The 26,381-nt window shown below is 36.7% G+C and overlaps 1 protein-coding gene across 8 annotated transcripts in view; it reads left to right on the forward strand.

Moving 5' to 3' along the window:
• Positions 1-26,381, forward strand: part of SMARCA1 (SWI/SNF related, matrix associated, actin dependent regulator of chromatin, subfamily a, member 1) — a 73,273-nt gene that overhangs the window by 20,963 nt on the left and 25,929 nt on the right. For 4 of the 8 annotated variants that reach the window (XM_027534840.1, XM_027534843.1, XM_027534842.1 and 1 more), the window contains exons 8-19: positions 180-311; positions 1,644-1,712; positions 5,269-5,378; positions 6,708-6,934; positions 8,051-8,172; positions 10,735-10,770; positions 11,701-11,853; positions 14,034-14,166; positions 14,931-15,079; positions 16,527-16,646; positions 22,659-22,769; positions 23,026-23,139. In XM_027534840.1, coding sequence (XP_027390641.1) covers positions 180-311; positions 1,644-1,712; positions 5,269-5,378; positions 6,708-6,934; positions 8,051-8,172; positions 10,735-10,770; positions 11,701-11,853; positions 14,034-14,166; positions 14,931-15,079; positions 16,527-16,646; positions 22,659-22,769; positions 23,026-23,139 — 1,476 coding nt within the window. The remainder of the gene's footprint in view (positions 1-179; positions 312-1,643; positions 1,713-5,268; positions 5,379-6,707; positions 6,935-8,050; positions 8,173-10,734; positions 10,771-11,700; positions 11,854-14,033; positions 14,167-14,930; positions 15,080-16,526; positions 16,647-22,658; positions 22,770-23,025; positions 23,140-26,381) is intronic. The other 4 variants (XM_027534841.1, XM_027534848.1, XM_027534846.1 and 1 more) reach the window with 1 other exon arrangement.

Below are 26,381 nucleotides of genomic sequence, written 5' to 3' on the forward strand. Positions count from 1 at the left end.
TGTAAGTGTAGAAATGCCTATAATATTTTGTTTAGCTGTGCTTCACTGTGGCAATGTCACGTGAACTAGGATTAATAGTTATTTCAACTTTCATTCAAAAAATGTTTTGGGTTGGATGAAGATCTGAATGTTCAACATTCTAATAAATAAAACAATGTTAACATAACTTATTTTTCTAGCTCTCAGAGATTGTTCGTGACTTCAAGTCAACTAACCGCTTGCTCCTGACTGGAACACCTTTGCAGAATAACCTGCATGAACTCTGGGCACTACTCAACTTTTTATTGCCTGATGTCTTTAATTCTGCAGAAGTAAGTTTAAGTAGTGCATTTGAAGTATACTTTTCTTATGTTCACGACATCTGTTTTCAAAACACAAAATGTATGCCTGCGTGCTAAGTTGCTTCAGTTGTGTCCGACTCTTTGCGACCTTGTGGACTGTAGCCCACCAGGCTCCTTGGTCCATGGGATTCTCTAGGCAAGAATACTGGAGTGGGTTTCCATGGATGGAAATTGATAGTTCTTTTTTATTTGTGATTCTTTGTGGTTTAGCTCTTGAATAGAAATTTTTTCAAATGGGGGTATTTAGAGAAATAAGTTTCTTTGCTTTGAGATTATCCTATTAAGGTTTGCCTGTATCACATTGCTACCACAACTTATGACATGAGGTAGGCTGAGTTCAGAATAGTGCTTTCTACATTTTCTTTTAATTAAATTGGAAGGGCTTTCTGCATACTAGTTTAGCAAGTAGAGTCATTGAAATAATCTTGAGTTATTGCAGGTATTAACATTTGGTGAGTACTAAAGAGCTTATAATATGTGATTTGAAAAGCAACATATTTTATGAATATGATTTATACTGTTTTTATCATTGACACAAGGTTATGCTAGTGCAGCAAACAGAATTGAATGATTTAAGGACTTTGGAGCTTGATTTTCCTTATTGATATTAATTGATAATAAAAAAGTATCAAGTTCATCTACCTATTTGTATACCTTACTTTGCTTTTGTTAATTTTTACTGTTTGATTAACATTTTCATTAGCATGTCTTCCATTTTATATTCTTATTCCTACTCCTCTTAACTGGTTATAATTCTGCTGTGGTATGCTGCTGCTGCTACTGCTAAGTCGCTTCAGTCGTGTCAGACTCTGTGCGACCCCATAGAGGGCAGCCCACCAGGCTCCCCTGTCCCTGGGATTCTCCAGGCAAGAACACTGGAGTGGGTTGCCATGTCCTTCTCCAATGCACGAAAGTGAAAAGTGAAAGTGAAGTCGCTCAGTTGTGTCCGACTCCTAGTGACCCCATGGACTGCAGCCCACCAGGCTCCTCCGTCCATGGGATTTTCCAGGCAAGAGTACTGGAGTGGGGTGCCATTACCTTCTCCGCTATGGTATGGGGAAGCCTAATAAAAGCCTTTTAAAGAAAAACTGCTGATGGAGTACTTGTATAATGGTGTTCAAATTTTGTTAACTGCTCCAGTATTTATTTTCAGAAGTAAATAATATTGGCCATAACAGTTAACATAATTTTGACAGTGCTTTTAAAATGGATTATTGCTATATGAGTTGTGTAAGAATTTATAGAATGTTACATTTATTTAAAAAAACTACACACTTACTGCAGAATTTTCGCCCTCCACAGGACTTTGATTCTTGGTTTGATACTAAAAATTGTCTTGGTGATCAAAAACTTGTGGAAAGACTTCACACAGTAAGTAATAGAAGACAGGAAAACTTAGTAATTACATGTGTAACTGAGCTGGAAAACATACTGAATCTGTTGGAACCTGTGGATGGGCCTCTGAGCTCAGTCTCAGTGTTTTTCTCTCTCAACCTTTCTGACAGCCTCTTTGGGAGGTGCGCTCCCACTGTATCCTCAGCCTCTCTGTGGAACAGCTCTTTTGCTTTGGCGCTGTCCCATGGACAATGTCGTGCTCTCCCGTAGAGGCTGTTCACTCTCCCCTATTCCATGGATCCTTGAGATCGCATTCATTGAACATCAGTTTTCCCTTCTTGTATCCTTCTTTCACTCATGTTACTCCTTTTGTACTTGTCCTGTTATCTCACAAGGACATCCAGTGCCTGGACCCCTGCTTTACCCCCATCTGTCAGCCCATTTCTGTTGTTACATTTTCTGTATCCAGCAAGGAGGAAGTTCTCTATCACTTGAACCACTTTTTTGGGGGCCAATATCTCAAACTCTCTTGCTCTCTTGATCTGCCATTTCTGCCCTAAAAGCCCTAAACCAATTATGTAACTGTGTCTGCTATCCTCTGGGTTTGAATTCAGCTTCTACCACTTACTAGCAGAGTGACCTGCTCTGTACTCAGGCTGCTCAATACTGACTGATAAAGAAGATGACACCCACTGTACAGGTTGGAACCACTACATTTTCATGTTTGCTGACATGATTTGATTTCCTTTAATACCTTTCCCTTAATACCTTCCCCTTCTGGGATTTGACGATGTTGGTGATCCTTCTTCGTAGCCTTCTTTAGCATTCTCTCTCACTTCCTGTAAGAGCTATTTCAGACTTTCCACAGTCTCCCCGAGACCTCTAACGCATGTGTTCCCTGTCCTCCTTTCTCAGCAAGTAACGTCATTCCTTTCTCAAAGAGGAAATAAAAGTCATTAGGCAGGAACTCTTGAAGGATATCCATCTTCTAAGAATATCTGCATCTGTATTACCTTCTGTTTGAGTGGAAGAGGTTTTTTTTCTCTTTTTGATAGTTGTTCAGTCACTAAGTCGTGTCTAACTCTTTACAACCCCATGGACTGCTGCACGCCAGACTCCTCTATCCTCCACCATCTCCCAGAATTTGCTCAAATTCATGAGCAGTGGCTAATTCTTCCAACATGAACCCTGGATCTCATCTTTTCCTGTTTCCTTAGGGACTTTTCTCTTTGATTTTTCCTTTTTATTGGCTGAATTTTCTACCTCTCTCTCCATGTTGGCTCTTCTCCCTCAACATGTAAACATGCTCAAGTATCTCCCTCATTAAATCCTAACCCACACTTAGACTCTCCTCCCTACATCCACAGAACAGTACTCCTTCAACACTCTGTCCCTCTCGAGCTGTGATTCTGGTTTATTCCCTTGATGGCTAAGCTATTTGAAAGTTTAGTTTCTCCCCTCTTCATCCACCACCAAATCGTCTATTCACGCTTCTTTTTTATTGGCCGTGACGCCTGTGGCATGTGGGAATCTTAGTTCCCCGACTGACCGGGCATTGAAACTGCGCCCCCTGAATTGGAAGTGTCGAGTCTTAACCACTGGACTATCAGGGAAGTCAGTATTCACTTTTTTAAAAAATGTACAACTAAATTTTAATTGACTCAGTGGAGTTTTGTAAGATGGTATAGATGTGTTTTTTTTTTTTTTGTCTGCTGTTTTTAATGAGAATCTCAGTCTTTGTTTATAAATTAAAAAAAAAAAAACATGTATTGCTCATCTCTCCTTCTCTCCCCCTCCCCCAGAAAAATGTAAACTTAATGTGGCAGGGATCCTGTCTGTTTTCCACCACATTGTGCCCCGTGTGCCTGGTCCAGAGTAACTGCTCATTAAATTTATTTATTGACTCGAAGCCCCACCAGTCATCATGTGTTATGTAAATATTTATTTAGAGTTAAACAGAACAAGTCAGAAACCAGTGACCTTATGTAATAGGGAACTTATTGTAAGAATGCAGAGGCGTAGAAGACAAATCTTCGAAGAATCCTGTCATACAAGTTGCAGTACAGCTGGGCCTCTCATAGCAGGAACTCGGTCAGCTCTGAGGAATGGCTACTCTGTTTCTGATGGGTCCTATTCATTTCTGAATCCACTGACCATTAAATACAACTGAAACTTAACCTCACAAGTATTTGTGATTTTTCATTGTACCTTTTGGTCAGTGCCCTCAGTTCTCTGTAATACTTAGTACCTCTAACCATGCGTGCTTGAAGTGCTTTCCTGCTTAGTGTCTGGGGATGGGATACATTTTGTCTTATCTCTTTGGCGGTTCTTTTCTGTTTCCATCATGGGCTTTTCTTTCTTTGTCCCTGAAAGTTCAGTGTTGCAGGGCTTTGTCTTTGATTTCCTTTTTCATATGTGCTCTCCTGGAGGATCACTCCCATAGTTTCAGCTATACCTCTATACTTATAACTCCCAAATTTCTCTCTCCTTATCGCTCTCCTAAGCTCAAGACTTACATATCCCACTGCCATCTGCGTGTTCTGCTGAATGTCTCACAGACAGTTTAAACTCTTAAAAATGCAACTTAGGCAAATTTAAGAGGCCCAAACAGGAAACCAGAAGTCTTCTTTTGCACTTCCCTTTTCCTTACCTCCCATGGATCTCTAGTAATAATAGCTACAGTTTACTGATGTCTGTTGTGGTTAAACTCTACTTATGTACTGCCACAGATTGTCACAGCAGCCTTGGAAATAGCTATCTTTTCCCCCATTTAAAATGCTTAGCATAGATATATACCATAAATCTATATGTTTTGGATGAATGAATGAGGAAACAGGCTTGGAAAAGTTAAAGAACTTGCCCAGTTTACAACCGCTAATCAGGGACTGAGCTAAATGTAAATCAGCCTGATGTGGGTTTGATTACTGTTTCTACCATTTACTAGCAGAGTGACTTTGGTGATGTTACTAAAATTGAAATAAATGTCTTTCCCTCAAAGACTTATTATAAGGATTTAATACTCTATCTAAAGTTCATGGTACATTGTCTGGCACATTCAGGTGCCCCACAGATGTTCTTTTCTTGTAATAGAATCTGCCTTGCAGGTATACATGGATAATTTCATGTTTTTTTCTTTTTGTTCTGATCTTCTTTTTCATTGAACCATTTTCTTCTCATTCATATATTTAAAGCCATTTTTAAATGGCTTGAATTTTTATTTCATTTTTAGAGACACTCTGATTCATACTCTGATTTCAGATTTCCTCTCAGGTTTACAAATCTTATATGACAGCAGATAATTTTAAAAAGGTTTTTTTTTTGTACTTTTTCAATATTCAGTAATCTTGTTGTCTTAATTTTTATTGTCTTTTGTGCCATCAAATCATGGATGTCTAATTTAGGTCCCCTATTCTGGTTTGCTAATGGGCCATTACTTGGTTCTTTTTTACCAAGAAAATTAGCAACTGGTGTTGGTAGTGTTTTTCAGATTATACAGTGGGAAGTAAATTTCACCTCAGAGTGTTGTCAATGAAATAAATGGTTTATAATATTGAATGTTTTATAAACGTTTATAAAAACTCTCACTTTTTAGGTTTTAAAACCATTTTTGTTACGTCGAATAAAAACTGATGTGGAGAAGAGTCTGCCTCCTAAAAAGGAAATCAAGATTTACTTGGGACTGAGTAAAATGCAGCGGGAATGGTGAGTTATTTTATTTCTGCTAGAATTTATGTGTAAAGATTTATTAAAAATCAGCTTTGTAGTGTTTCAATTGTGACTTTAGTTCAGAAAGTACATTTTAGGTTCAAGTGCCAAGTTAAGTAGTTCAAATATTTTAATATAAAGTTGATAAGTATTTTATTTAACCTTTAGGAAAGAATATAGGGAGTCTGTAGACCTGTGTTTGAATCCATGCATTGCCTCTTAATGGCTGTTTAGCTTGGACAAGTTATGTAACCTCAATTTCCCTTCTGTAAAATGGCGATAATAATACTTATAAGAATGATGTCAGAGTTAAAGGGGATAATGTCACTGGCACATTTGTTATTCTTGCTTTTTCCATCAATGAAAATAGTAATAACCATAATAATGAGTGAAAATATCAGTGCTTGTAGATATTATAAAAATAGACGCTGGATTGGTTTGATAAATACAAGCAGAACAGGAAATTGACAAGAGTCACACAGAATCATAAATTTGATATAAATTGAACATGTTAGTAATGTAATAATGCTAGTAAGAGAAGCAAAGTGTTGCTTATATAAATAAAATTTAGGTAACATATACTATATAGACACTTCTCTATTATTGAAGCCAGTATAGGGTAGTGATAAAGAGGATATTTCTCTAGACTCAGAAGTAAGATCAAACCCTTGCTTTGTCCCTTTCTGTGGCTCTGAATAAATTGTTTCACTTCTTTTAGCTGCCTGAATTTCCATCAGTAAAGTGGTGGCGACCCTAGTACATACCTCAGAGTTGTGAAGATTTAACAAGATGATTCATATGCCTGGCACTTGCACTCAGTACAAGTTGGCTATTGTTAGAATTAAATACTACTACTCCCCAGGTGCATACATAGATCTGTTTTTTTCCTGGGTGAAAGTCTGGAAAAGTCAATAAAAATGTTTATAGGGTCGGAAAAAAATGACCTATGAAGACAGGTATAAGAAATTGCAACTGTTTTTAGCTCAAACAAGTAAAAGCTGGATGCCAACTTTGAAAAAATATTGTAGTTATTAAATAATTATTTTATGTAGTTGTCTGAATTGTTATCAACTGATGGCAATTTTTAGCAAAGGATAGAGCAGAAGGAAATCGGTTTATAGGCAGCACACAAGTTAAAATACTCAAATCCTCGCTAGTTTTTTGGTTTTGCTCATCAGATTTAGTCTCCAATCAGATCTTTTTGTTCTTCTTTAAATAGGAATCTAAGCAGATTATCAAAAGGACATTTTTTTTCCCAAACAGACATTTCTTGATGGTGTTAAGCCTGTATAATAGTTGATGATTAATTATAGTTTAAATTTTTAGGTATACAAAAATCCTGATGAAAGATATTGACATTTTAAACTCTGCTGGCAAAATGGACAAGATGCGACTCTTAAACATTCTGATGCAGCTTCGAAAGTGTTGTAATCACCCTTACCTGTTTGATGGTGCTGAGCCTGGTCCCCCCTATACCACTGATGAGCACATTGTTAGCAACAGTGGTAAAATGGTAGTCCTCGATAAACTATTGGCCAAACTCAAAGAACAGGGTAAGTTACAGATCTTCAAAGTAATGTGGAATAACGTAATATTGTATATGAATAACATTTTGCTTAGTTGTTCATCATTCATTCATTCACTTATTCAGCACACATTGTTGAGTACTTACTCTTTGGTTAGGAATTGTCCTGTGGGCTGTGTATGTTGTTGTTTAGTTGATAAGTTGTGACTGACTCTTTTGTGCTGCTGTGGACTGTAGCCCATCAGGCTTCTTTGTCCATGGGATTTCCCAGGCAGGAAGACTGGAATGGGTTGCCATTTCTTCCTTCAGGAGATCTTCCCAACCCAGGGATAGAACCCGCGTCTCCTGTGGCTCCTGCATTGGCAGGTGAATTCTTTACCACTGTGCCACCTGGGAAGCCCCTATGGGCTGGGTATACAAGAATGCGTAAGACAACAGTCCTTGCCTTGTAGATGCTCACAGTGCAGTGAGGAGACATAATTGCAAGTCATTGCGATAAGTGCTGTGATATGCTAAGATATTAGGGGTTGAGGGAGTCTTCACAAAGATAACATTTAGGGTGAGCACTGCAGGATGTGTAGGAGTAAACAGTGGAAAAAAAGGAGGGCAAGGGTTTTCCATCTCTGCAATGAAGCAGAGGTGTGAAAGAAGGGAATGTGGAGCTTATGGTATTTGGATAGAGTGGCAGTGGATGAGTCTGGGAAGATGAATTGGGGCTATTACAAAAGGCCATTTAAACCATGCTTTATGGGTTTTGGGCTATTTTGAAGGTGGTGTGGGTAATTGCAGAAGATTTGCCTGTGGAGAATGACACAATCAGACTTGTATGTTAGGAAGAGAATCTTGAAAGCAATGTGGGGGTGTACCTCCTGAGCCTGAGAGACTAGAAACATCCTCAGGACAAAGTAAAGGCAGACTTTAAATCATCTCAATGTGTATGATTTTGAAGACCTTAAAAATGTGTAACTCAACAAATACATACTTCTGTATAGTATCCATTGAAGAGATGTGTGTAGGGTGCTTAGTATTCATTAGTGGTATGAGTGTTCACGTGTTAAATATTTATATTGCATATGATGTTTTAACTTTCAAGTTAGTTTTACACAAGTTGAATAACTTGCCTTTTGTTTGTGAAATGTTTTAGGTTCAAGGGTTCTCATTTTTAGCCAGATGACACGCTTGCTGGACATTTTGGAGGATTATTGTATGTGGCGTGGTTACGAGTATTGTCGACTGGATGGACAAACTCCACATGAAGAAAGAGAGGTGAGGAAGAGAAAATAAAACAAGACTTGAAAAATCAGAGTTCAGTTACGCCATGTTTTTCATCATTAGGTAGTTTTGAATTTTGGCCTTTTCTTTAGCTAGGTGCATTGAATTGCTCACTACCATCTTTCGCTCCTTGAGATCTTCAGCTGGACTTTCATTACACTGGCTCTTTACAAATCATTCTTTCCAAGGTTTTCAAAGACATTCTCGCTTATCAAAAGGACACTGCACCATCGCATCCTTACCTCTTCTAACCACTGCTATCCTTGGCCTTTTGACTTGCTGTTTCTCCGCTTCCTCTTTGACCCTTGATTCTATGTCATTTTCTTTTCCTGATTTGCCTCCTACATTAGACCCTCGCCATTCATGGAGTTGAACAGTTGAGACTTTTTCAGTTTATGAGCAAGTGTAAGGATTCATGAGACAATAATTTGTAAAGGAAATGATCTCAATAGACATTTTGTAAAACTGAAATTGGACGACATAGGTACAGGTGCTTATCATTCAGTTGGATCTTGGAAGACTAAAAGGTTGGTGTGCAGGAATGAGTCACTTAGCTAATGAGGAAGCCAGTCTAGCACCCAGTATATTTTAACTTGGAAATTCTTAAAGATTTTAAGATTATTTTTCATGAATATCAGGGGTCTAATGTATATAAAACCCTTTAAAGCACTTTTTCTGAGGGAGGGCTTTGCTAATTTATCTTCTCTTTTCTGTGATCCTTCAGGGCTCTGTCTTTGGCCTCTGTTTTAAGTCTATACTCATGCTGTGGGCAGAGACCGTGATTTCATGGTATAGTGGAAAATGCATTGAACTTGGTTTCCGAAGACTTGAATTTAACATCAACTCCACCATTATGTGTGCAAGCTATTTAATCCTCTGAGCCTCAGTATCTTTAACTGTATATTATAAGGGTACTTTAATGCCTAAGCTTTTGTTTTCCTGACAGTGTTGTGAGGATCACTGGATAGAATAGGTATGAACATAGTTTTTGTGCCGTGCAGTGCAGTATAGATCACAGGTCATGAAAGTGCACACAGGCCTTTGCACTTCTCAGCTCTTGGACCCCTTCTCAGGCCACAGAGACTCTCAGCCTATGTCCTTGTCCTTCCATAGCTGCAGGGGGCACTCTGTCCCTTGTGTGCCTCCTATAGCAGAAGCACAGGCCCTTTTCACATTAAGGGTTTCCCTGCTACCCACTATGGGGAAACGGTTGTGGTAGTATTTATAAATAAGGATGTTTCAAAGCTTACACTGTTCCCTGCTCTATAGTCTGACTCTCTCAGAAATGGTAACTCAAAACTTTATTGGGCTTTTGCTGATTTCTTCCTGAGAATGGATTTCTGCCAATCCACATGAAGCATAGGCCATATAGTACCATTCAAGATGGCCCTTCTTCCTGGAATGAAGTTGGTATTAAAGCAGAAGAGTAGGTGCTTTCTGATCTCAAATAGCCAGTTTGCATTTCTGACTGATCTCTCTGCTCATGAATAATATGGACTTTACCTAATTATGCCCCAATTATCTGGTCTCTTAAAATGCTAAATAATGTTCTCCCTTCAGAGAGTTGGAATCACATGTTTTGACTTTAGATGCAGCACAGTGAGAGCTGTTCATTTTATTTTGGAAACATCCTGCCTCCCCATTATGTCATCGTTCAGATAAGCATTTCATCTGTTTTCCCAATAAGAAGTGGAAATCCACCTTGGATTCCTTACTCAAATTGTTCACGAGCTGTTCATAAGCAGTTCTTTCTCAATAGCACTCAGATTTGCCATAGATATAGCTAAATTCAGCTAGCTTCTGTAACCTTGACTTACCTTAACTTTAACCTCACTTTTATAGGGAAAGGAGCTAACATTTATCAAGTAACAGCTATAAGCGAGGCAACTTTATAGTTCCAGTTGAATTCTCCTAGCAGCCCAGTGAAGTATTGGCATAATTTGCTCCACTTGAAACTGTGTCTCAGAGAGGTTAAATGCTTGCTGAGAACCACATGTGTAATAAATGGTAGAGTTATGACTCATGCCCAGGTTTTTGCTATTTCCTCTACACCAAATTGCCTCTCACTACACCATGCTGCTTTCTGTACTGCCCCTCTACGTGCTGTATGGACTGCAGCAGAGTCGCCTTCTCTGCCTGCAGCTTTTGACCATGCCATTCCATTCCTTGAAAATAGAACTTCTTGTATTTCATGATTATAAAAGTGATATATGATTGCCAAGGAAATTTGGAAAATAAAAGTATTTCTGGCGGATCTTTCTATGCATATATAATATATAAGTAATTAATATTATACTGTATATGCTACATATAAAGTTCAGTATCCTGATACATTGTACTCAACATTATGTTGTATTTCCCCATATTAGTAAAAAAAAATAAATCACCGTAAAAATAATTTCAGTGTACTGTTTCATCCTATGGACATACAGTAAATAATTTATCCCCCTGTTGTTGATCATTTAGGTTGTTTCCAATTTTTCACTATTATAAATAATGCTTAAGTAAAAGTCCTTCTACATAAATCTTTGTGCCCATCTCTGATTATTTCCTTAGGATAAATTCCTAGAAGTGGAATTACTGGGTCAAAGGGTATGAACACATTTAAGACTCTTGATGCATGTTGCCAAATTGCTTTCCAGAAAGGTTGTACCAATTTACACTCCCAGCAGCAATGTATGAGAGTGCCCGTCTCATCGCCCCCTCGTCAACATTGAGTATTATCATTCTTTTAATCTTCAAAAAATGGTATTATGTTTTTTTTATTTGCATTTACTTGATGACTAGTAAGACTGAACATTATTCTTGTGTTTATTAGCCATTTGTATTTGTTCTTCTGTGTACTGTCTGTTCTTTTTTTTTTTTTCCCCCTCATTTTTCTACTGGGGTCTTAGTGTTTTTTTTTCTCTAATTAATTGAAATCTTTATATAGTAAGGATATTAATGTCCTATTAATTTTTAAGACTCTTTACTAAATATCCATGGATTACCTTCCTGATTTTCCTCATTACTTCCCTGTTTGCTCCTTTTCACCATACGGTAGTAAATCTACCTACCTCCCCCTTTATCTGTTGCTCTCATTCCCATTTCTAAACTTTTTTTTCTCTCTTGGTTGGTCTTCTAAACTATATCTTCTTTATTAATCCTTCATAAATTAATGGGAATGAAGTTGAGATATCTGACATTTTGCCCCCTAAATAAATTTTAGCTCTCACTCAATTAAAACATTTTCACTATTTTTATTTTAAAATAATTTATCACTTGCTTAGTTAAATTTGTCTTTGTGATTGTTGTTTGTCTTTACTGGTGTAAGTGTCTAAAGATTAGTTACATTATTTAATATACTTTTTACTGTATACACAGTGCAGTTTATAGATAGATGCTTAAATATTTTTGAAGGTGGAAGAATATTACAAAGTGGGGGTTTGAGCATGCATGTTAAAATGTTTATTTATTTCTTAAGAACTCTGGTAATATAATTATATTTTTCTTTTTCTTCCATCTCCCATCAATTAAAAAAAGGAAGCAATAGAGGCCTTTAATATTCCTAATAGTAGCAAATTCATCTTCATGCTGAGTACCAGGGCTGGAGGTCTCGGAATTAACTTGGCAAGTGCTGATGTGGTTATACTGTATGACTCAGACTGGAATCCACAGGTGGATCTGCAAGCTATGGTTAGTTATCTTTAATGATATCAGATATTTATCTTAGTTGAGAAAACTATTGCGATTTATACAGCATGAAGGCAATTTATGATGAAAGGGTAACAGCAATCTTTGGGAGGTTTGGAAAAAAAAGTTGCTATGCTAATTGCAAAAACGAAATGAAAACAGATAGATGCCAAATCCAACTGCAGCATTTCTGTGTTGATTTTGGCTTTTATCATGAAACGCAAATGAAAATTTTCCCCATTCCTAAATATTGAAGAGGGTACATTCATGTTTGAATGATAAGGGATTAAAAATTAGTCTCTAAGTATTATTCTGCTCAACAACTAAATATATTAAAATCCTTAGCACTAAAATTGGGAGAGATAGGATTTTAACTTCTGTAATAAAACAACTGGAGCAAGAAGGTGAAAATGTAACAAAGGAATATATTCCAGGAAAACATTTGCTACCTAGAAACACTATCAGAAACTATTCCACCCTAAGAAATTCAAAGAGCTTTTCTTACTTTTAATCATGTTATCATTTATTGAACTAGAGCTACAACTTCAGTCACTGTGACTCAAATTTTAAGGTGAATTTAATTTCAGAAGTAAAAAGATACAAAATAGCTATGCATTCAAAATCCCCAGAATTTTGGGGACAATTGACTGTCTTTGGAAACAAAATCATATGCCAATGAGGCAGAGCTTAGAAGTCCTCCCTTTTCTTTTGTAATAGAGAATTGAAAATACTTACATTAGGACATTTTAAAATTCACATGCTTTGGCATGCTGCTGCTGGTGCTAACTTGCTTCAGTTGGACTCTGACTCTGTGACCCTGGACTGTAGCCCACCAGGCTCCTCTGTCCATGGGATTCTCCAGGCAAGAATAATGGAATGGGTTGCTATTCCCTCCTCTAGGGGATCTTCCCCGGAGAGGGCAATGGCACCCCACTCCAGTACTCTTGCCTGGAAAATCCCATGGACGGAGGAGCCTGGTGGGCTGCAGTCCATGGGGTCGCTAAGAGTCGGACACGACTGAGCGACTTCACTTTCACTTTTCCCTTTCATGCATTGGAGAAGGAAATGGCAACCCACTCCAGTATTCTTGCCTGGAGAATCCCAGGGACGGGGGAGCCTGGTGGGCTGCCGTCTGTGGGGTCACACAGAGTCGGACATGACTGAAGTGACTTAGCAGCAACAGCAGCAGCAGGGGATCTTCCCAACCCAGGAATCTTACCTGCATCTCTTATGTCTACTGCATTGGGAGGCAGGTTCTTTACCACTAGCACCAGTTATTACTACTTTAGCGTGTTTGATTTGACTCGGTAGGAGTAAGTCCTGGTAAATTAGTGTTAGTGAACTGGAAAACCTGTTGACAACACTTCATTTCCTTAAAAGTGTTAGAGTATAGCTGATCTTTCACAATTTACTGATTTGAGTTTGAAATGTAAATGTGTGTAGGGGTGTTGCATTCTCTTTCAGCGTGCTGTGTTGAAACTGTTACTGGTGCTGGTGTTTTTATATTTAGTACAGGGCTGTTTGAAACTTGTTTCTTTGCTTTTTTGCTCAGCTACCCTTCTCCCTTCACATATTTGCTGAGAACTTCTGGGGTTTTAGAAAATACTCCCCCTAGCTGTTTATCTGTTATCAGAACTTGCCACCTGTCACCTTTACCAACTGTAAACCACAGGACCAAATTCTAGACCATACAGTAAGGGTATTAATCTCCCATTAATGTTTATGACCCTTTACTGCAGATTGCTGAATTGCCTCAGTAAGCAGAAAGAACTGCTTGCTGATGAGAGAAGGCTGACTTTTGCCACCATAGCAACCCTTGTTAACTACTTTGCCCCTCACTTAAAAAACTCCTTGCTAGGGTGGAAGATATTTTTATTTAATGGCTTAAAGTTACTCAGTAACTCAGTCCAGAAGCTTTCAGCTCTTTTTAGACCTTATCTTAAAGGGCTTTTGTCTTTTGTCCTTCTGGAAATTTCCATTAATTATACAGCAGAATATTTGTGGATTTCTTTGTTCCCAGGGTTCTCTAGATAATCTTAATATTTATTATCCTTCTTTCAGAAGTGGCCGGTCTAGAGAGATCAGGAACTAATTTTATTTTCAGAATTTTATAGCATAAGCTAGCTATACCATACATTTTATCCAAAATACCAAGTGTCTTATATTAGGATTTTTTCTACTAGGATCGGGCACATCGTATTGGTCAGAAGAAGCCAGTACGTGTGTTTCGTCTCATCACTGACAACACTGTTGAAGAAAGGATTGTTGAAAGAGCTGAGATAAAACTGAGACTGGATTCAATTGTCATACAACAAGGTATTTATATGTGTAAACTTACTTAGATGTTTCTTTGGAAAAACACATGCAGTTTTCTTCAAAGGAGATTGCTTTTAATGATAGTTGACCAAAATCTGCAATCTTAGAGAAGAAAGTCAAATTAAAAATAAATCCCCATTTTGAAACCTTGTGTTCAGTATATGGGGTAGGTAGTTGAACCTCACTAGCTTATAGTTGAATGTCAATGGCATGTCTTTTGAAGTACTTGATATTATGTAGCAGATAAAAGTTTGGCTTAAAATTTTAAGTATGTATTAGAGGGTGCCTTTTCATACAGAGAAATTTGATCTGAGAAATGAAGTTTGAACATGAAAAAATGTTTTTGTCCTCCTGTGTTTTAAGTGAATTTTATAGAAGGAAATTCATTGAAATAGAAGGTATTGTAGAAGAAAAACTTGCAGGGTTATTCATTTAAAAAACTACTTCAAAGTTCACTAATTTTCTGCTGTAAAGCTTTACTTATGGTTAAATGTGTGCTTAGTCACTCAGTCGTGTCCGACTCTTGTGACCCCATAGACTGTAGCCTGCCGGGTTCCACTGTCCATGGGATTCTCCAGGCAAGAATACTGGACTGGGTTGCCATTTCCTTCTCCAGGAGATCTTCCCGACCCAGGAATTGAACCCAGGTCTCCTGCACTGCAGGAAGACTCATGGTTAAATGTAGTAGTGTCTGATTAGAACTATTATGCTATGCTTTCTCTGAAATATCATTGAATATATACAGTTTTTATTTTTATTATTAGGGCGACTCATTGATCAACAGTCTAACAAGATGGCAAAAGAGGAAATGTTGCAAATGATACGTCATGGAGCCACCCATGTTTTTGCTTCTAAAGAAAGTGAGCTGACAGATGAAGACATTACAACTCTTCTGGAAAGAGGGGAAAAGAAGGTAGGTTAAAATGGCTTTTTGTTTTCCTGATCAATTGCTTTAAAATCAACATACTTCAGCATAATTATTTTATTGCATTGTTTCAAATGCCTGTTTCAAATAACACATGTTCTCTGTAAGAATTTATAGATTTATATCTAGGGATAATTAAGTATTTTTTATTTTTTTAGTTTAATTTTTGGTGAGAAAGACTAAGAACCAGAGTTTAAAATCAAGTGACCTTATACCTCATACTTATAATATTGGTATTTACTGTATTTAAAAGCCAAGTAAATTTTTTGTTTAATCACTTGTATCAGGACTGCATTTTATGACCTTTCTTTTTGCATGGGATTAGAAATTATCTTGGAGAAGGAAATGGCAACCCACTCCAGTATTGTTGCCTAGAGAATTCCGTGGACAGAGGAGCCTGGTGGGCTGCTGTCCATAGGGTTGCACAGAGTCGGACACGACTGAAACAGCCCACCAGGCTCCTCTGTCCATGGAATTCTCTGGGGAAGAATACTGGAGTGGGTCGCCATGTCCCTCTCCATTCTTTCCCTGACTTATTTCATTTAGCATAATAGCCTCAAGATCCATCCATCCTGTCTCAAATGGCAGGATTTCCTTCTCTTTAATGGCTGAATAATAGTCCATTGTATCCATATACACCACATTTTCTTTATCCATTCATCCATTGATGGACACTTAAGTTGTATTCCTGTCTTGGCTATTGTAAATAGTGCTGCAACAAACATGGGGGTGAAGGTATCTTTTCGAATTAATGAGTTCATTTCCTTCAAATAAATACCCTGAAGTGGAATTTAGAATTGCTGGATCATATGGTAGTTCTATTTTTAATTTTTAGAGCAACCTTCATACTGTTTTCCACGGTGGCTGTACCAGTACCAATAGTGCACAAGGGTTCCTCTTTTTCCACATCCTCACCAACACTTGCTATTTCTTGTCTTTTTGATAATAGCCATTCTAACAGGTGTGAGATGATATCACACCTTTGTGGCTTTGACTTGCATTTCCCTGACAATTAGTGATATTGAGCACCTTTTCAGGTATCTGAGGTTATATGTTGGATTTTGAGCAGTCTTGTATTACTGTGTTTCATATTAGTGTGCAGATGTGTTGTTTAGTCCAAGTTTGCCTTTGTTTTATCATTACCATGTGTCCCATAAAATTATGCAGCAGAAATTATAATAGGGATACATTTTCAATGATGAAAGATTTTAGAGAAAGCCTTAGTCAGAGCACTTAAGAAGAACCATTGAAATATTTAAAATACTTAGGGTAAATTAAATTTATATTCAAGTTTGATGTTAGCATTGCATTATTACCTTGTAAATGAACAGATTGTATATTTCATATCAATAATTGCCTTTAAGAGACAGAGAACTCACAGATTTTTATAAGTAATTCAGTGATAATTTTCTAATTTCAATGCATTCAACTTTAGACCGCAGAGATGAATGAACGCTTGCAGAAAATGGGAGAGTCTTCTCTGAGAAATTTTAGAATGGACATTGAACAAAGTTTGTACAAGTTTGAAGGAGAAGATTATAGAGAAAAACAGAAGGTAACTTTTTACTGTCAACCGTTAGATTCTCAGATTAGCATTTCTTCCCATAACAATTAAATATTTAACAAAACACTGGCATTTACCTGTTAACAGTACTCTACTATAGAGTGAAAATGATGTAGGTCAAAATGATCTTATCCACGGGCTACCTTTAATATATTTTGCTGGTTGTTTATTGTTATTATTATTACCACTATCATCATTATCATTTTTGCTGTTGCTGCTATTACTGTACCACTACTTTGGTTTTTGAGAAGTAGTATAGGATTGTGGTTGAGTTCCTGGATTCTGAAGCTGAAATCACAACTCTATTACTAATTATGTGACTTAAATTTTTTTTTAGTTTAAATATAGTTGATTTACAATGTTGTGTTAGTTTTAGGTATACAGCAAAGCAATTCAGTTACATGTACATATATATTTTTTTCACATTCCTTTCCCTTATAGGTCATTACAAAATATTGAGTATAGTTCCCTGTGCTGTACAGTAGGCCCTTGTTGGTTATCTATTTTATATATAGTAGTGTGTATATGTGAATCCCAAACTCCTGATTTATCCCTCCTCCCCTTTCCCCATAATCAAGTGACTTTAGATAATCAGTGTTTTCACCAGTCAAATGGATGTTGTCATCATTACATTTTAGAGCAATTAGAACAAAATGTGCAGTATTTAGTATTAATTACATTAGTAATAATATTACCGTTGACATATAGTTGGTTAAATGCTGGAAGGACTTTGTTACAGGTGGTCTCATAAAATAATGCCTTCTAATATTCTTCATGGGCCACAAAGTTCCCTTGAAAAAAATGGGAAATTTGTTTATTGTCTCTGTTTAAACTGAAATTATGGCTGTAATTTTTAAAACTTTTAATTTTGAAATGGCTTTAGACTTTATTGCAAAAAAATAGTACAGAGTTCACATATATCCTTTACTCAGCTTCCCGTAATGTTAACAATTTACCTAATCATATTACAGTGATCAAGTATAGAAAGTTAACCTTTTCCCCCAGTACCCTAGTATACTTTCCCTGTTGCAGGGTTTACAATCTAGGATCCCACTTTGCAGTTTCTAAAAACAGTTTTATTTTTAAGAGCAGTTTTAGGTTCATAGCAAAAAGGAGCGGAAAATACAAAGAGTTCCCATATCCTATCTGCACCCCCCCCAACAGCTTCCTACACTATCAACCTACGTTGACATATCATTATCATGCAAAGTCCATCATTTACATTAGGGTTCACTTTTGAAATTGTACAGTCTATGGGTTTGGATAAATTTATAAATGATTGATATCCACCATTATAATATCATCCAGGATAGTTTCATTGCCCTAAAACCCCTCCGTGTGCTGCCTAGTAATCCCACCCTCCCCTCAGCCACTTTATACTATTGCCATAGTTTTTCCCTTTCCAGAATATTATATTGTTGGAATCATACAGTATGTAGCCTTTTCTGCTTGGCTTCTTTCACTTAGTAATATGCATTTAAAATTCCTTTGTGTTTTTTCATGACTTGATGGCTCATTTCTTTGTAGTGCTAAGATCCATTTCTGATGTACTACAGTTTATTTATGCATTTATCTACTGAAGGACATCTTGATTGCTTCCAAGTTTTGGTATTATGAATAAAAGCTGCCATAAACATTCATGTGCAGGTTTTTGTGGGAATATAGATTTTCAACTCTTTTGGGTAAATCCCAAGGAGCACGATTATTGGATTGTATGGTAGTAGTGGTGGTGTAGTTGCTAAGTCAAGTCTGACTCTTGTGACCCCATGGACTGTAGCCCACTAGGCTCCTCTGCCCATGGGATTTCCCAGGCAAGAATACTGGAGTGGGTTGCCATTTCCTTTTCCAGGGGATCTTCCCGACCCAGGGATAGAACCCAGGTCTCCTGCATTGCCGGTAGTTTCTTTACCAACTGAGCCACCAGGGGAGCCCTGATTGTATGGTAAGAATGTTTAATTTTGTAAGAAACTGACAACCTGTCCTCCAAAATGGCCATACTGTTTACATTCTCATGGGCAGTGAATGGGGCTTCCCAGGTGGCACAGTGGTAAAGAAACTTCCTGCCAGTGCAGGAGATGTGGGTTCGATACCTGGGACACGACTAAGCAAGCATGCAGTGTAGTAGTATCTCTTTGTTTTAATTTGTATTTCGCTGATGAATGATATGGGGCATATTTTCACTTGCTTATTTGCCATCTGTGTATTTCATTAGGGAGGTGTCTGTTCAGATCTTTTGCCCGTTTAAAAATCTGATTGGTTGTTTTCTTATTGACAAAGGAGGCAAGAATATACAATGGATTAAAGACAATCTCTTTAACAAGTGGTGCTGGGAAATCTGGTCAACCACTTGTAAAAGAATGAAACTAGACCACTTTCTAACACCATACACAAAAATAAATTCAAAATGGACTATTATTGAGTTTTAAGAGTTCTTTGTATATTTTGGATAACAGTCTTTTATCAGCTTTTTTTTTTAAATAAGGCAAGATTTATTTCTTCTCAGAGTTTACATGAAACATTGGTTGCTAGTCAGATAGGTCTTTTGCAAACACTTCTCTCAGTCTGTGGCTTGTCTTCTCATTGTCTTCACATTGCATTTCGTTGCTGTGTCTCCTTGGTCTCTTCTAATCTGTGATAGTTCTCAGTCTTTCTTTGTTTTTCATGAGCTTGACACTTTTGAACAGTATTTTTCTGCTGTCTTATAGTTTGTCTTTCACTTTGGGTGTTTTTTTTTTTTTTTTCATGATTTGATTGCTATTGTGCATTTTTGGCAAGAATGCCTTGGAAGGGATGTTATGTCTTTCTCAGTACGTCATACCAGGGAACATGATGTCACTATGTTGTGTTACTGGGGACATTAATCTTAGTCACTTTGTTGAGGTGGCGCCTGCTGGATTTTTCCACTGTAGAGTTACCAATTTTCCTTTTATAATTGATAAATATCTTGGTGGGGGGAGCTACTTCTCAAACTTTTACACACTGATTTTGGCATCTCTTGGTGGAGTTTGCTTACAATAGTTATTGTGGCATTTACCTAAAGGTAATTTTGTATTTCCTTCATTCCATCTATATTTATTAACTGGGATTTTTCTGTAAGGAAAAGCTGTCCCTTCTACCCATTTATTTATATACTCATTTATTTATATCACCATGGACTTAAGAATGTTTATTTTTTTAGTTATAATAAAATTCTGTCATTTTTATTTTGTTACTCAAATTGCTCTATAAAGCTGTTATATTTTTTAACTGACAGTGAATTTTTTAAAATAAAAAAAGCTTATTCTTGGGTATTGATTTTATTGAAAAATGAGGTGGGTCATTTTAATTTACATTGCAACTAGTATGGTGATAACACTTTGTTGCTACCATTATTACTGGTTAGTTTTTAGTATCTTGACCAAAATCTATCTGGTTATTCCATCTCTAACCTTAATTGAGACCATTTATGGTTTACTCTGATGAGATGGAGGTGATAGCCTGCATGCACAGTGTAGAAACTGCCTTCCTAATATGCTTTTTAGATCTCATTATGTGACTTTTTAAAAATTAATTTTGCAGTCATTCCTGTGGGCTTATTGGCTTTAAGAGTGTTTTTTAAAGTAGAAAATATTAAACAGTGAAGAGTCTAACCATCACTGGTGCATCTTATCTACATTCTTCAGGGAAAATTAGGCTTAATAAAATATTTGTCATTTCTAATATAACATATTTTCCTGTGCTTCTAAGAAAATAATTATGTGCAGATACAAAAAAATTTAATAACAATTATGATGACATACTTTTATAATTGAATGATTAAATCAGAATTTTTATGAATATTCTGAGTTGAGATTATAATGTGTTTCCTTATTTTTTAGATAGGTTCTTAAAATAGGTTCATACTATCCTTTGAAAAGAATTGAAAACCTGCAAGAATGTTGTTCATACATATCATGGAAATTGCACAGTAAGGGAGATTTTCATGTAAGATTTGTTGAACTAGTTGCATTAATTCATAGCCATACTTGATGAATTAAGTCACAGTGGCTGACATTGATTCTGAATAAATTGACCTAAATAAGTTTGTATTAATGTACTCTTATCTAAAACTAATTTAGCATATTTGTTCTGTTTTTGAAAGTACAGGAATTGCCCTTTAATACTTGTTTCAAATTTGAGTACCTAAACCTTCACACGAGTATAGATTAAATGGCCAGATACATTACTTTTAGAAAGTCGTTATTATTGATTTATTTTAACCCCAATTGAGACAAATAAAATATTGGTTATTGAAAAATGTCTTTTCTTTCCATTACTGTCATCTCACATTAGCCCATCTGAGGGGAAAGACAAAACACAGCTCATTTCACTGTTGTGAGTATTTCTCATTTTACATAAACTCACATTATACTCTCCATCTCTTACGAACTTACAGAGTTAAAAGAGACATTTAGTCTAACAAAGAACTGGTTTTTTTCTGTCTCACAGATGTTTCCATATGTGGATACCGCCATTTTATTTGACTTTAGCCTTTACTTCTTTAGACACTGAGAATTTGTAGATTTCTAACCATTCTAGTCATGTTAGTTTATTATCCACTCTTTTAAGCTAATTTTTAAGCTAAACTAAAAAATTATTATCTTTAAGCTAATAAATGTATTAGCTTAAAAAATACTTAAAATGTATTATCCACTCTTAAAACTCAGCCTGTAGATGTGGTCAAATAGAGTGGGACCATTAATTGTAGATTAGTGGCCAGTTTTATGTAAAGGCACTAGGCTAGGTACTGTGAAATCAAGAAAAATATCTGAGCTAGAAAACCACACCTCAGACTCTAGAACTTCATTTTGTCATGTTTGTATATTGACTTTTAAATAACTTTTTCTAGCTGATATCAGGGTAAAGTTTTGTAATGCTACCAAATCATTGTCTACCAAATGCTACTAAATCACCCCACTTTGGATGTTTAATAATAGCTTACATTTAGCTCTTGACAGTCTACCTAATGCTTTCACATATGGTCACATGTAATCCTCAGGTAGGTATTATTATTATTCCCATTTTACAGATAGAAAAAATAATTTCTTCAAAGTTACACAGTTGATAAAGTGGCAGAACCTGTTTCAAATTTCAAGTCTTTCTGATTCCACTGGCTTGTCCCACATCTACCTTACCAAGAGGTCTCATTTTAAAATTTCTCTTGATTTGAAGGGATATATGGCTGTCATGTTGATATTCAGTATTTTATGCTTTTAACTGTTTTCTAATTCATACACTTAACAAAGTTACCAGAACCAATGTTAGTCTTCCTCCAGTATTAAGTCACTATTTATTTTGCCATAAAATATTAACCAGATTGTACAAATTCTTCTCAATTACTAATAAGGAAGAGCTAAGCTTCAGAAGGCAATGGCACCCCACTCCAGTACTCTTGCTTGGAAAACCCCATGGACAGAGGAGCCGGGTAGGCTGCAGTCCATGGGGTCGCTAAGAGTCGGACACGACTGAGCAACTTCAGTTTCACTTTTCACTTGCATGCATTGGACAAGGAAATGGCAACCCACTCCAGTGTTTTTGCCTGGAGAATCCCAGGGACAAGGGAGCCTGGTGGGCTGCCGTCTATGGGGTCACACAGAGTCGGACACGACTGAAGTGACTTAGCAGCAGCAGCAAGCTTCAAACATACTTAAAAAAAAAAAAACCAAAACCATCTTTGCACCTGAACTTGCTATATAGAATGAGGTTTTGGAATTTGGGATGTATAGCTGTGACTTAAAAACGCTTTGTTTTGAAGTATAGTTGATTTACAATATCGTGTTAGTTTCAAGTGTACAGCATAGTAATTTAGTTATTTTTTCAGATTCTTTTGGGGGTGCATGTATCTCTTCCATTGAGAGTTTTATAAAGCAAGTTTTGATTCTTCCTAATGCTTTGGTTTTCTCGCACTTCTACAGCCTTGATGTACTGGATATTTATAAAACAATTTGGAGTAATTAAACTCTGCATTCTTGTTTTTGTGTACAGCTTGGAATGGTGGAATGGATTGAACCTCCCAAACGAGAACGCAAAGCAAACTATGCTGTGGATGCCTACTTCAGAGAGGCTTTACGTGTTAGTGAGCCGAAGGTTCCAAAGGTAAAGCAGTATGAGGCCAGGTTTCACGTCCTATAGCAGAATTCTCTTGTAGCATGGTCTCTGATTCAGATTTACTTATATTAGTACTAAATCTTAGTCTCTAAAATATAACAGTACAGAAAAGTACTTGATATGCCCCAGCCTTATGAATGGATTCCATTGTATTTATTTTTCTATGTATAAAAGAAATAATAAAAGATAAGTTCACTTCATGAACTGAAACAAATATGTGTGTAATGCATTTTTTCCCCCACAGGCTCCACGACCTCCAAAACAGCCAAATGTTCAGGATTTTCAATTTTTCCCACCACGTTTATTTGAGCTCCTTGAAAAGGAAATCCTTTATTATAGGAAGACAATAGGCTATAAGGTAATTTTTCAGTTTTTTAGATTAGCACAATATAATCTTTTAAGCTAATGTAATGTATTAAGCTAGACTAGAAAGTGTTCCATTTTAATGTGAGAGAACCTAAGAGTAAATAAAAATAGTGGTGTTTTTAAAACCAAAGAGAAGGTTTTTACTAGAAGTAAAGTATCAAACTACCCAGTCACTAGTGAGATCATCACTAAATGAGATTAATGGAGAATTTTCTAATATTTTAAAAATATTTAAAAATATTAAAATTTCATTTTAATAATGCTAGTGTTCAAGTGCTCAAAGAATATGTAGAATAAGTAATAGGTATGTATTTAGATAGAAGTGAATGTATGGTAGATGATAAAAAATTTTTGATTATTTTCCTCAAAATGACCAAGAAATAATGTTTTCTTGTTGATTGCTCATAGATTGATAGAAGCCCCGGTGGTGGTTAGTAGATTATGTTCACTTAGGTGTTAAAATAATGATAAATATGATAGTGAATTGTGGAATTTAAAAATGATCTTTTGGAATTCAAATTTCTTATTTATATGGGTAGATAGGAACCTATTTACAGTGAGTGAAATTTAAAGTTTGTGATACTAAAGCTATCACATTGAGAGATTAAGCATTCCAGGCTATTTTCTATATGTTGAAATTGGCTTCCTAGTGAATGGAAAGAGATGACCAAAGGTATAATAATCAATAGTATGAACAAAATTATGCAGATATTAACACTAATAATAATTTTATGAAGATTTTTGTTTTATGAATTTGAAACTGTGTTTTAAAATTTATTGTGAATCTTTATCATAAATGGAACTATGACCAATTATTTTGATTAGTAACTGTCATGTGCCTAGAAGAGCTCCATACATATATATAAGATATTTATAAGTTAGTTCATATTTTGGAACTGAATGACTCTCTGGAATGTTTCTACTATTTGTCCAGAGTTAGAGCACCGTCTTTTGAAATAGAACAGAAAAGTTTTGCTTGCTGTTTATGTACCGAAGTTTAGATATATTTAAATAGGGATAAGAAACTTAAGGTGAATGTAAGTGGAAATGTATATATAAATAGGAACAAGAAAGTTAGGGTGAATATAAATGTAAACATTTATAAATAAAGTGGCTAGTTATAATCTGGTTAGGGAAATGTGATTAAATTTGAATGTATTTAACCAGCAGGACTGGATAAAATCCTTCTTAGGAAGTTGTAGAAGAGTAAAGTACTCATGGTTGAACATCAGATCAGGCATAAAACCAGCTTCAAAGAAAGTGAAAACAGTGATACGTTTGAAGAAACAGGCAAGTTATAGGTTCAAAATGTAAAATAAAAATAGTAAAATTAATAAAGTAGTGAATAAGATTTTATGAGGTAAGCATATATATACATGATCCCACTAGGGATTATTAAACATTTTAGATCATTATTTTCTGTTACTTTTATTGACTGTTATTAGTGAGACTTGAGAGGAGAATCAAATTGAAATGTTAGACCTCAGTTAGTAATCAACCAAATATCTGTGTAGAACATCTGATAATTGGATAATGCTTTACCACTTCATTTGATTTCTAAGAAATGCTATGAGATAGGTTTTGTTATCACCTCTATATAATAGGTGAGGAAACAAGTTTGGAGAGGTTAAATGACTTATTTAAGGTCAGGTAGCTAACAGAGTTGCCAAAGGTGCTGGTCTCAAACACAGGTTCTAAGCAGTCTAATGCTATGCTCTTACCACTCAGACATTCGGGGCTATTTCTGCATGTGACATAACTCTGCTTCTTTCTGCAGCCCTAAATAAGGACTGTGTTTACAGTGGTTTGACATGTTGTTTGGGAGGTGAGCCAAGTGGTAGTCAAGTAGCAGCAATAAAAAAATCACCTCTGTTAATATAGCTGTTTATACTCCTTCTTTGGAGATACTGCAATTCTGTTCCCTGTGATAATATAGTGCCCACCACATTCTCACCACAGCTCTGGTTTTAATGTAAACAGTGCCTGTCATTACAGGCAATTCTGGTTAGGGGTTGGGGGTCTTACATGAACAGTTGGGCAGTGGCCAGCTGGAAGGAGATGGAGGAGAGAGGAAACTTTAGAAGAGAGGGGAATGAAAGTACAGCTTTTAAAGGGTGATAGGGAGGAAGATGCGAGGAGAGGAAAGGGATGAGTGATGAGAGGGAAGGGCGTGGAATCCATGCTATGGCACCTTCCTGGGTTCTGTTCCTCACCTCCTGGAGAGAAGTGACAAGAAAGGGAGTGTGAGTGAAAGGAGAGCTGTTTTTCATTTAAGACATATTCATCGAGTGCTCCCCTGTGCCAGATTCTATGCCAAGCTCTGAGGATAAACTGGTGAATAGGACAAGGGGGTTCCTCACACATGGTACTTAACATTTTAATGGGAGACGAAGACATTACGCTGAAAGTACAGAGTAGTAACTTTATTTGGTTTCAGTGCTTAAAAAGGGTGCTACGAGGGAGCATAACGTGGGTATCTAACGTGGACTGGGAGGTCAGGGAGGTGGTCTCTAAGGATCAGCATTTAAGCTGAGATCAGAGAGATGCATAGGAATTAGCCAAGTGAAGTGTGGAAGATAAACGCTAGGTTGGGGAGCCACAGGTACAGAGGTGTTGTAGGAAGGAAGAGTGCCCCTTTAGAAACACTCCCCAGTGTTGCTGGGGAGTGGTGAGAAGGAGAATGACAGATGAGTGGGTTGAGTTGGATCATGTGGAGCATTGAACATTAATTATAGGTCATATTAATTAGGTGGAACTTTAGAGCAAAAGAAAGCCTTTGAGATGTTTTTTTAAGGCAGAGGGGTAGGTGGGTGATGGAATAATAACAGCAGATGCTTATTTAGTCCTTACTTGTGTTGCTTACTCTCCTCAGTTTAAAATGATTAGTTCATCCTTCTCAGAAGAGCCCTGGAACTACATACCTATTTTACAGATGGGGAAACTGAGGCATAGAGAGGTTGAGTAATTTGCCCTGAGTAATTTGCTCAAGGTCAAACCACTTATAAGAGGTAGAGTATGATCAGCTTTACATTTTTAAAAACCACTCTGGCTGCAACACAGAGAATGGTGAGTTTCTCCAGGGAAACCCAGCCAGGAAGCTGCCACAGTGTGAAGATGAAAAGATGGAGGTGGCTGGGAGTGTGGTGGTGGGTTGGAGGTGGAAGGAGAATGATCCCCTGGCACTCCACTCCTAGTCCCAAACTCTCCTCAGCCCCATCTGGGATTTCCTTTGTA

The sequence above is a fragment of the Bos indicus x Bos taurus genome, chromosome X (assembly GCF_003369695.1).
Source record: "Bos indicus x Bos taurus breed Angus x Brahman F1 hybrid chromosome X, Bos_hybrid_MaternalHap_v2.0, whole genome shotgun sequence".
Classification (NCBI taxonomy): domain Eukaryota; kingdom Metazoa; phylum Chordata; class Mammalia; order Artiodactyla; family Bovidae; genus Bos; species Bos indicus x Bos taurus.